Source organism: Hipposideros armiger, unplaced genomic scaffold, assembly GCF_001890085.2.
Source record: "Hipposideros armiger isolate ML-2016 unplaced genomic scaffold, ASM189008v1 scaffold_499, whole genome shotgun sequence".
In the NCBI taxonomy this organism is placed as follows: Eukaryota; Metazoa; Chordata; class Mammalia; order Chiroptera; family Hipposideridae; genus Hipposideros; species Hipposideros armiger.
The window spans coordinates 22,010-34,607 of NW_017731849.1; the positions used below are offsets into that span (position 1 = coordinate 22,010).

The following is a 12,598-nucleotide window of genomic DNA, read 5'->3' on the forward strand; positions in this document are numbered from 1 at the left end:
TTCATGGAAATGAAAATGAAAAAAAAAGCAAAAAAAAAAAAAGCCTAGGGTAGCAATTCTTACACCAGGCAAAATAGACTTTAAAACAAAGGCTATAACAAAAGACAAAGAAGAACCCAGTAATCCCACTTCTGGGTGTTTATCCAAAAAAAAAAAACCAAAAAAAACCCCAAAATGCTACTTCAAGGGACATATGTATCCATATGTTCAGTGCAGCATTGTTTACAATGGCCAAGATGTGGAGGCAGTCCGGGTCTTCATCGATAGAATAAAGAGGAGGTGGTCCATATATGCAAAGGGTGCCAGAAGAATGGATACACATTTTAAGAAAGGAAAAGAATTAAAATTGTAATACTCCATATATTCTGAAATAAAAGATGAATACAAGTCACATGTGACTTCTGCAATTACAAGAGGTGCTCAAAGTGGTTATCATCAGCATCCAGACACTTCTGATTATGGCAAACTACTGCTTGAGCAACGTCAACCAAACTGTCCACTTGTATACATTTTTTTTTGGTATCCCTGGTACAATGGAATATTGCTGGGCCATGAAACGGAATGGGTTCTTGCCATCTGCTGTGGCATGGATGGACCTGGAGGGTATTGTGCTGAGTGGAGTATGTCAGGCAGAGAAAGAGAGAAGCAATGTGATTTCAGTTATATGTGGAATCTAATGAACAAAATAAACAAACAAAACAGAAACAGACTGACTCATAGATACAGAGAACATTTTGATGGTTGCCAGATGGGAGGTGGGTTGGGGGTGGTGGGTGAAAAAAGGGACAGGGTTAAGAAATATAAATTGGTTGTTACAAAGTAGTCATGGGGATGTAGGGTATAGCATAAGGATTATAGTCAATAATATGGTAATCACTATGTATAGTGCCAGGTGGGTTCTAGTCAGGGAGATCACTTCTTAAATTATACAAATGTCTAACCATATGCTGTACACCTGAAATTAATATAAAATATTGAATGTCAACTGTAATTGAAAAATTAAAAAGAGAGAAAAAGGTGATGGGCGATAAGATGTCTAAATTTCCAGGTATAAAACAAATAAGTCATGGGGGTGTAATGTACCACATGGGGAATATAGTCAATAATATTGTGACAGCGTGGTACGGTGTCAGATGGTTGCTGCACTTATCATGGTGATCACTTCTTTAGGTATATAAATGTTGAATAACTATTATGTACACCTGAAACAAATATAATATTGTATGGTAAGTATATTTTTAATAAAAATGTTTAAAAAAATAAAAAATAGTCCTGTGTGTGGGGGGGAAATCACTGTATTAGAAGAGTTAATGCATTCCAAAATAATTAATTATCTCCTACAGAGTCATCTGCTCATTGATAGGAAATAGATGACTAAGCAATCATTATCAGCTCCATGAGTAATTTTAGCACAGAGGAGCAAATAATCCAGAGGACAACATGCACTATGAAGCTTACTTATTGTGAAATAAATGAGGCAAGCAGCATTTTATTGAATATTAGAGGACACATCATGACATCACTGATCATTCTCTTATTATTGTCATATATTTCTCCTGAACATGATAGAATTTCTTTTCTGGATTTCATAGTAAATATGTCAGGCATAAGTCTTAAGTAATAGAGTCAAAATTACTTGCCCTGGCACATCATTATATTTGTGTTTCCATACATTAGCAAAAATATTATCTCTTAAAGTAGTTACAAACACCTTGAGTCAAAACAGTGCTTTCACCTTAATGAAAATACAAATGAATACATCAATCAATATACATTTGTTGCATATGCTTTATAGAGAAGGTGCTGTCCTAGATGTGGCTGAGTGCAGAAATGAGGGTAAGACATGATCCCTGTCTTCATAGGTCTTAGAAAGCTAACATTTTACTCATACTTTTAACATTAGACATGTTTACAGTAAAGAATTATATTTATAGTCATTTACAGTAAAGAAATATATTGATAGAGTTTAAGAATTCCAATTGCTAGTAAATATTAAGAAAAATAGACTTTTCAGAAATCATTATTTAATATTTTTTTAGTCTAGCCCTTTTCAAAACAGTTGCCTTCACAGTGAATTAACGTACTAAAATTTTCATTCAAATGACATTATTTCTGTTTAAAGTTTTAATACAGTTTTGCATGAACCAAATTTCAGCTTCTTTAGAAATGCCTCTTCTTCTTGATCATTTAAACATTTTCTATAAACCATTATTCAGGTCTCTGTATCAATGAGAGGGATGTCAGATTCTTGGTCTACTCTTGAGATCTCATGCATAAGTACCATTTGGACATTCTCTTGAACTAAATACTAAAATGAGGGTCAGCAGCATGTTTTTGTGGAGCTCAGGTCTGGGTGCTGCCGGGCCAGTGGATGAGGGGCAGTCCCTCCAGAAGGCCCGCCCTCCTTAGCCCCATAAGACGTCATTATCTTCGTTTATATTCAATTCGGCATTGTCCTTCTGGCTGCTGGACACCCAGCAAATGGAGAGAACTCTAAAAGCAGAAATGCAGAAGAAATACAGAAATTAAGAGATAAAAGCCAACAGTTTTAGACCTAAGGTTTATTCCATTATAATCATCCCTAAAAGGCACAGAGTTTGTATTTGGAAGATTTGAAGTGTTTGCTTGATGAGTTTCATAATGGTGAACATCAACTTGAGCCTTCCATTCAAGGAACAGAAAAGAAGGCAATCCCTTATTCTGATAGCAAATCCCTTCAGTTTCACACACCCCAATGTTATGTGCCTGCCACTTAACCTTCACTTTGGCCAAAGAGGATACCACAAATAAGGCTCTTTTGACATTTCTGGCCCCAAACTGTAACACAGTTATTTACAATTTCTGGGTGAGACCTCTAAGCCACAAGTCATACATGTTTAAAAAGCACCGTGTAGGGCTGGCCAAGTGGCTCGGTTAAGAGCTCGCTCAAGAGTGCGAGCTCTGAGCAACAGCGGTTCGATGCCCGGCATGAGCTGAGCTGCCACTGAGCTGCCAACAGGTGGCAGGATGGCTCAGCTTAAAAAAAAAAAAAAAGAAGCACCGTGATGTTGGTGGTATGAACCACTATTTCCGTGCACCTAAGATCATAATTTTCCAAAAGGATACTTTGTGGGTTCCAGATGTCTGATTTCTTTCTCCCTAGCTATGGACAAGGAATGAATGTGTGGAGGAGTAAGGAGAGGTCTTTTTATTGCAAATAAGACAAAGAGATTGTTGAGACTTAGGAGCTTGACAAAAAAAAGCAACCTGTTATGTGAAGCTTGAGGGTCGAGGGAAAGATGAGAAGTGAGGAAGGAGGTTGATCCAATTTAGGTCACCAGTCTACTGTCAAGTTTGAATGCAACAAGGCACAGAATGGGGTCTTTAGCAAGGAGCATCTTGGAGTGTTGATGGAGTGAGTGCAGGGTTTCCACAGACTCCTTGAAATTGCAGCCACAATTTTGCATTTACAAAGAGGTGTGTATTTTTCTAGAAGGGAAATCCATAGGTTTTGTGAGGTTTTTGTAAAGATCCATAGCCCCCACCCAAAGTAAAACAGAAAAAAAATCAACCAACCAAGCAAAACCCCACTGTGTTCTCAAACATGTGTTTGCTTTTGCAAGAGAATTGAAGTTGGTCTTCTTATGAACACTCAAAATAAAATAGCTCCCACTGCCAGCATCTGGACTCTGCTGCCCAGTCATGGATCCAGGATAGCTTTGTAGTGTTTTCTTATTGTTTGGTTCTTAATGGGAAGAACTGAAGTTCAACGAATTTGTTAATATCCTCTGAGGTAAAATAAAACACTGGGCTGTTGCAAAATTAAATTGGGGATTCTAGCATTTGATTTTTGCTACAATGACAAGTATATTCCTTTTGGGAGCTCATTTCCAAGTCTGATGTTCAGAACATGCCCTGGCAACCCATCTCCTCCCACATCCTTCAAGAGTTTGGTAGCTTAAAGGTCATTTCCTGCAGTTTTCGATCACTTCATTTTACAACTTAGTAAAACAATCCAATAATTAAATAATTTCAATTGATCTTTCTCTTTCTAGAATAAAAATTCTGAAATAAAATGCCCTTTGAGATCATGAGAATTTATTTAGACCTATAGTTTTGACAAACTGAGAAAGCATTTCTTTAAAAAATGTTCTTAGTACTATCAAAACAGAAATAGGATGTGTACAACTAATAGAATTGCTAGCTAGGGAGAAAGTACTGGGAAAAATCCTGCCTAAGGATCTGGTCAAAATTTCTGATCTCCAGGGTTAGGTGTCACATGGTTGTGACAAATGTCATCTTTGTGATCTGAAAAGGCATTTCTGTATCCTCTTGCTAGTGGGAAAATAGTTGAATGCTGAGTCAGTCCCAGGCAAAATTGTGACATCTAACTCTAGGGACCAAGAACTAGTATTTGGTGTCTGTAAAGCCTGGTTCTGATCATTTGGCCAACAAAACTGTACTTGGCTGAGAACCTTTCGAAGGGTGTTTTGATTTCCCTTTTATTGTAGGATTTTGAGAGCTCTTTATGATTGATAGTTACTTGTACTCAAAATAGAAGTGCAAAAGAAATAAATGGAAAGTGCTGCAATATGCATATTTGTGAGTAATACAATATTGTCTGTGTCATTCATGTGCTTACATAATTTCTATTGAAATGTCACCCAAGAGTTTTGTTTATCCCTCCATATAAGAGCCTTATTATATCAAGCATAAATCAAAGCCCAAAATTCTATGTGAGTAGCTCTGAGATAGCAATGCTACATTTTGTGCTTCGCTCTCAGTTTAAGTTGCACCTTTTAGGGCCAGCCGAGTGGCTCAGTTGGTTAAGAGCTTGCTCAAGAGTGTGAGCTCTGAGCAACAGGGTTGCTGGTTCGATTCCCGGCCTGAGCTGAGCTGCCAACAGGTGGCAGAATGGCTCAGCTAAAAAAATTTAAAAAATAAGAAAACCAAATTGCACCTTTTATCCAGAGTTTTCAAAATGACTTCCAAACATTTGGAATTAAATTGAATTTCCCCTTATTTCCTAGGACAGTGGTATCCAGACTAGCAGCATCAGCAAGCAACACCGGAACTTGTTAGAAATGTGAATTCTTGAGCCTCTCCCCAGGCCTACCAGATCAGGAAATCTAGGGGTGGAGCCCAGTATTCTGTGGTCTGCCAAGGCCCACTGGTGGTTCTAATGCTTGCATCAGTTTGAGAACCATTATTCTAATAGAACAAAACTACAGAAATACAGAAGACCTAAATGATTGGAATATTCAATGGTCAGATGTCAAAAAAGTTCATGGCTTTTCATTTTTGTTCACTGTTTTTACTGTTGGGTTTCCTTTCTTACATGCTATTTCTTTCCAAATGTACTAAGAGCTATTACTGGCCTCCAAAACTGATTGTTCAATTTGGACCCACAGACATACCTTTCTAGGGAAACAAGCCCAACATCAAAGCTATGTTTACTTAACCCAGGAAAAAAGGGATTAAAATTGGTGACTCAACTGAAGAGTTCCTAACACTAAGTGGTGGAAACACTGCTATTAGGTCCTGGTCTGTGAAAATGGGGCACATTCATGAGATCCAGAAGTAAGGGAATACCTTCTCAGTCTGGTTCAATGTAAGGCATCTGTTAAGATCAGGCCTAAGTGAGGAAATCAGAGACTCATCCCTAGTAATTAAAACTAAGGAGTTAGAGTTTATATCAAATTTGAAAGTCATGTTATTCAAAACTCTGAAACCACTTACCTGTTTTGGCAATGGATCTAGAAGACTACAGTCATAATAATAAAGCAATAAAATAATACATGTCTCAATCTCTAACAGAGCAAGCCACCTGAAAGAAAAATATAAAATTGTTACTTGGTTGTGAAAGATGCATGAATATCTACCAGTAGAGAATATCTAGAAAGTACACATATTTCAGAGCAAATTTATTCTTCTTGGCAATATAAACTTATACTATTAAAAGGATAGAGTAATGAAGAACTTACTTTTTTCTTTACAGACATACCTCATTTTATTGTGCTTCACTGTATTGTGCTTCACAGATATTGCATTTTTTTACAAATCAAAGGCAAGACCCTCCACCACCATAAAGATTACGACTCACTTTATTGAGGTGGTCTGGAAATATCTCTGAGATATGCTTGTATAAATCTGTCTACCTGATAGTGTAGTTGAATGATTACATTGCTTAAACATGTATGTAACTTGCTTAGCCAGTACAAGCATTTAATAAATGAAAGCCCGGGTCTCTCTCCTAAATTTAGATCTGTGCTTTTCAATATGGTAAGCATTAGCTACATGTGGCTGTTTAAATTTAAATAAATTAAAATTAAACAAAATAAAAAATTCCAGTTCCTCAGTTGAGCTAGCCATATTTCAAGTGCTCAGTAGCCATACACATATGTGGCTACTGGATACATATTGACAGTACATATTTAGAACATTTCTGTGATCACAGAAAATCCTTTTGGACAGCTTTGTCTGATACAGCCCCTTACTGCCCACGGGAAATTATTGCCTACATGTTTTATAGGCACCTCAAATTTCCCATAAATTATGTACACACACTACTTTTTAGTTTACTATCTACTTTGTAAGACACAAATAGAAACTAAAAAACTGAGAAAAATGTCAATAGAATTATGCTATTTTCTCTTTCATATTTTGAACTCTCGTCAGAGTATGCAAACCCTTTTAGAGAATCTAGCCCTTAATGAATACAATTAGTCCAAGAGGTCAGAAAACTGGAAGTCATCATAGACTCAATCCTCTCCATCACCTCCATATCCAATCAGGCACTGAGGCCTTTGGTTGTATCTTCTAAATACTTCCCCAATCCCTTTCCTTATTCCTTTATCTTCAGTCCTCCCACTACGCCCTCAGTATAGAACTTCGTCATTTATTCCTGGATTATTGAATCAGTTTAGCTTCCAGATTGGTCTTTCTGCTTCCAGTTTCACTTCTCTCCACTCCATCCTTCTTCACTCTACCACTGGAGTGGACTTCCTAAAACATAAATCTATCACTGTCTCCTTAACGCGCGCGCGCACGCGCACACACACACACACACACACACACACACACACACGTCGGTGCTTCCCACTTCCTCCAAATGCCACAGGAGTGCACAGCCAATCCTTTAAGATCTATTCTCTAGCTATTTCCCCAATAGCTCCTCTTTGAAACTCATGCTCTTGCCACACATGCTCTTGTCGATGTTCCCTAAATGGTGATGCTCTCTATTGCAAGCCCTTTCTGAGAGGCTCAGTTTCCACTGGAGGCATTCCTGATCACTTACTTCTGAGCTGAGGTACCCTTCTCTCCACCTCCATGGCTCCCTGTGCATATCTCAGCCATGGCCTCTATTACACTGAATTACAATTGCATATTAGCTATTTCTCTCCTAGAGGAGGGATTGTATTGTTGGGTCTTAGCACGGTGCATAGCACACTACCACTGGTGCCTAATAAAGTTAACTGAATGAATAGATGGAAGGTGATGCTTTTACAAAGCAGGTTCGATTTCCTGCCCTTTTCAACCTTCTCTGTGTTTCTGTGGCACTTTACACATCCCTCAACTAACATCCTTATTCCATAATCCTACTATATATCCTACTATAATAGTTAATCGTTTGCATGTCTATCTCCCCTTACAGACTACAATCTTCACAAAAAGCAGGAGTTATGTCTTATTTATCTTTGAATCCTCAATGTTTGAATGAATGAATATGAATGATCTAATATTCATATCAGATAATTAGATTTGTTTCCCTCTGGCATGCTTGAAGCATCTTGGCTATATTTTATTTCAAATGAAATCTGGAGCACTCTGGGTGTGATTATAACCCACTTGGATACCACATCAATTCTTCATGAATATTTATGATGCAAATTCAACCCCACATACTTGTAAATGCTAAAGATAATTTATTCCAACAGAGTATCAATGTCTATGAAACAGAACACACCCACTTTTTACTGATTCAGATCAAATTAAGCAGCGATTCGAAGAAAAAGCAATTTTGCTAATTTGTGTACAGGTTCAGAATTTCTCACAACTAAATTTTTGTCAACCTTTTACAAATTAGAACTACTTCTGCATCAAGCCATGAAGGAATAACAAAAGTCAGTGTTATCGTCTTGCCTTAAACAACTCAAAAACTGGACAAGTTTCACAGTGTGGGGTGAAAATCCCTAAAAGCAAGGAAAGAAATAAGGTGAGCTCTATGACTGCCCCAGTTTACTGCCGATGGTGGTTTCCAGGCAACAGTGAAAGGAGGAGAGAGCCCACACAGGCCTGATAGTCTCACTAAAATGAGGTAGACAGAGATCAAACAAAGTTCAGGCAAGGTAAAGAGACTCGAATTTTCAGGAATGAATATCAGAGAGAAGTGAGTTTCACAGGGAGAGCAAAAGTGCTCCAGAGAGCTACACAGGGGGCTCCTTGAGTATTTGGCTGAGTACTGGTCTCTGCTCGTGTGAGAAGAAACTGTTGAGGATTGGAGAAGATGCAAAAGAAAGCTAAAGAGCAGGAAGCTGCTGGATAATGCCCAAAAGTCACACAGGACATAAAAGTCTCCATTTCCACAAGCTAGAGTGGAAAGATCTTACAACACATGGACCATTGGGTAGAGTCTTTAAAAAGGCATTGCCTCAGGGGTGACTGGTTAGCTCAGTTGGTTAGAGCGTGGTGCTGATAACACCAAGGTTGCCGGTTTCGATCCTCGCATGGGCCACTGTGAGCTGCACCCCCCTTAAAAGAGTCAACTGTGCCATTGTAATATGAAAGCAATGTGTAACCAATTACCATGGCTGTTTCCCCAAAAAAAAAAAATGTTTTTAAAAAGGCACTGCCTTAGTAGTGGAATTATATTATATTATCTTAAATTAAACACCACCCTGGATTTACCTAAACAAAGGCTAAGAACAAGAAAGTCAAAAACTAAAGGAATATAATACAATCTAGTATCCATGATGCTTAATGTCTTGCATCTATTCAAAATGACCAGGTCAAGAAGAAAGAGGAAAATATGACACATAAGCAAGGAAAACTCATTCAACAGAAACAGACCCAGAAATGACAGATGTTGGAAACATCAATTAAATATACTCCACATGTTCAAAAATGTAGAAGTAGGCTGAAGAGAGAAATGCAAGATATAAAAAATATCCAGATCAAACTTCTAGCAATGAAACAATACAGTATCTTCAATGAAAAGATACTGGATGGGATTAGAAGAAGCTAAGACTTTGCAAAAGAAAAGATGAACTTAACATAACAATGGAAAATATCCAAAATGAAGTACATAGATTAATGACTGAAAAAAAAAATAACAGAGTATCAATGACCTATAAAATAATAATAAGCAACCTAATATATATATAATTTGGATATGCACATAGGCGGGCAGAAAAAAATATCAGAAGAAATAATAGCTGAGACATTTCAAATTTGTGAAAACTATAATTTACAGATCCAAGATACTCCATGAACCCCAAGCAGAATAAACATAAAGAAAATCACGCCACAGCAAATCACAATCAAACTGCTAAAAAAAAAAAAAGTGATAAAAAATCTTAAAAGCAGCCTGAGAAAAAAGACACAATAAATAAAGCAAAAGAAAATTAAAAATGATGATAGACTTCTCCTCAGAAACCACTAGGGCCGGAAGACAATGGACCAACACCTTTAAATTATTGAAAGAAAAAATAACCTGTCAAGGTATTAAAAAAAAGTACTAATATTACTCTTTATAATAATGCACTAACTACTATGAGAGATGCTGGCCTGGAAAATTTGGGGGTAAATATTTAATTTCCTTTTTATGGATTTAGATATCATCTCGAAAGATAATTGTTTGGGAGAGATAATGTGAAAGAGAGAAAGAGGGAGAGATCTTGAAATGAGAAGTCAACCATTCAGTAGAGAATATGAAGAAAAAACATTTGGACATATCTTAAGGGAACTGGACATGGTGTGGCATCATGGGCTGTTTTGAAAAGCTCAAGTCCCAAGGACAGCCATGGACAGCACGGCTGAAAGTCCTCAGACTTTGAGAAACATACTAATGGAGGAAGGGAGATGCATCCTGGAGTGAAATTAACTCCTCAGGGAAGGGTGAGACTAAAATGAGGGTGTCTGCTCTGGGGCTAGTTTGCAAAAGAGAAAAGCACATCCCCACATATAGGAGTAAATGTTTAGGAATAGGAGACTTTCTGTGCAGTTCTCAACTTCAAACCTTTTGTCCTAGACTATGGAAAAAGAACTATTTTATGTAAATTTTTAATATTGCCCTGCCACACTGTAATTTTTGTTACCTTAAACTTTTAGTCAAATCTTATGCACTTACACTGTTCTGTTTGCTAATTCAGTAAAGAATAAAGAGATGAGAAACGGACAGGAAGAATGGTGAGCCTCATTTTCACCCCTCTGGTGGAGAGTGTGGAAGAAACAGCATTTCATCTTCAGCAAGGAGCAGGGAGTGCAGCAAAGACTGTAGAACACCAGGGTGAAATCCAGAGTGGACAGCTAGACTGTGGAGGTAAGACACCTGCCTTTCTTCTCTACTCTCCCTGGAAGAGAGTGACATTTATGGGAACAGTGAACTGATGCTTAGGTTACATACTAATAAGATCGCGGTAGATAAGGGTAAAAGGGATCAAATATATGGTGATGGAAGGAGAACTGACTCTGGGTGGTGAACATACAATGTGATATATAGATGATCTATTACAGAATTGTACACCTGAAACATATGTAACTTTACTAATCATTGTCACCCCAATAAACTTTTATTAAAAAAGATTTTCATTCATTCATTCATTCATTATTAAGTAAACATAATAAGATATGCATTCATTTATTCATTCAATGTTTACTGAATGTCTTTATGTGCTGTATACTCTTCCAAGTGCTGAAGGTATAGCAGTAAATGGAAACAACATTCATGTTCTCAAGAAGCTTCAATTAGCAAGCAGTAGATAAGTAATGCATATATCAAGAAAGAGAATAAGTACTAAAATATTGTAAATAAGACAACATAAGGCATGGTGTGGGCTAAACTATTTTAGACAAGGAAGGTCTCTCTGATGAGGTCACATTTTAGCAGACACTGGAATAAAGAGAGAGTGTGCCATATGAGTATCTGGGTACAGTATTCTATGCAGAGGAGTTAAAAGGAGCAAAATCCCAAGGAAGGAGAATGAGGAACAACGAGGAGGCTAAGGTTGTTAGGGATGAGCAAGCATGGGGGAATGTCAGAGAAACATCCCAAGCATGCAGAGGGCCTCATGGGACATGTCCAAGATTCCATTTTACTCTGCGAGATGAGAAGCCATTGGACAGTTGTGAGCAAATTTGACTTTTTTTTTTTTTTTTTAGAGATTTTATTGGGGAATTAAGGGAGGGGAACATCGCCGGTGACTCATGGCAGCCCAGCTCCAGGTCGAGCTGTTGTTCACCATCTTAGCTGTAGAGGGCAGTGTCACTGGCCCTCATGTGGGATCCAAACTGGGGTCCTGATGCTCAGAGCTGGTGTCCCAAGCCCGCTCTTAACCAATGCGCCACTCGGCTGGCCCTTGACTTATGTTTTAAAAGGAGCGTTCTGGCTGCTACACTGAATAAAATATAAAGTGATGTGGATGGAAGCTAGAAGACCTCTTAGAAAGCCATTATGATTTTCCAGAGAAAGTGGTGACTTGGTCGAGGATGGCAGAAACAGTTGGGGGCCATGGTCAGTCTGGATGCCCTTCTTAGAATGGGCTGATGGTTTGCATTCTAGATGTGAAAGACAGAGAATCAAGGATGACTCCAAGTTTTTGACCTGAGGAAATGCAAGAACACAGCTGCCATTTACCTCAGCAACGGGGAAGGTTGAAGGAAGAGCAGGTGGAGGAGTTGTCACGCGGAGCTCAGTTTTGGACTTGTTAAGTATAGCTTGCTGTACAGATCAGTGCCTTGGAGACATCAGTGCAGAGGAGTGGAAGCCGGGTCAATGAGCCTGGTGTCTAGGAGGGATTCAGTCAGGGCTGGAGATGCAAGAGCTACAAATACAGAGTCATCATTTTTTAGAAAATTATTTAAAGCCATGGGACAGGGTGATATCATGTAGAGAGTGAGTTGAATACAAAACATAAGAAATCTGGGGAGAAGGCCCTGGGATATTCCTAAATTTGGAGGTCAGGAAGATGAGCGAAGGAGACTGAGCAGAAATAGCCAGAGGGATAGAATAACAAACAGAAAGTGATGTCTCCAAGGCTCTGTGAAATGTGTTCCATGGAGGGCATGAGCCCCCTATTAAATGGAAGGGGCTAGGAGGACCAATATGTTGAGAGCAGACATCAAAGTTCCCACTTACATAAACTGACCAATTGTCAGTGCTTAGCTCCCTTCCCAGAAATAAATTAGATGAGATCACTCATTCAGATAATTAAGCTGACATTCCGTGTTCAGCAGCTAAGCAGTCACTCCCCAGTATTCAATATTTACCTGGCAGCACTAGGAAAACACTGGCTACATTTACATGTGTGAATTATAAAAGTTTTATAGGTTCCACTTTATTCAAACAAATCCTGTTTTCTGAGAAGTCTGTTTTTAGCCCTTCACTAACATTAGCTTGCTA

The 12,598-nt window shown here is 38.3% G+C and overlaps 1 protein-coding gene across 2 annotated transcripts in view; it reads right to left on the bottom strand.

The window, feature by feature from the left end:
- Nucleotides 1-1,458: 1,458 nt before the first annotated feature.
- CYP39A1 (cytochrome P450 family 39 subfamily A member 1) overlaps nucleotides 1,459-12,598 on the bottom strand; it is an 80,329-nt gene continuing 69,189 nt past the window's right edge. For both annotated transcript variants that reach the window (XM_019667517.1, XM_019667518.1), the window contains 2 exons: nucleotides 5,719-5,806; nucleotides 1,459-2,493 (listed from right to left, as the gene is read on the bottom strand). In XM_019667517.1, the coding sequence (XP_019523062.1) occupies nucleotides 2,425-2,493; nucleotides 5,719-5,806 (157 nt within the window). In that variant the 3' untranslated portion in view covers nucleotides 1,459-2,424. The remainder of the gene's footprint in view (nucleotides 2,494-5,718; nucleotides 5,807-12,598) is intronic.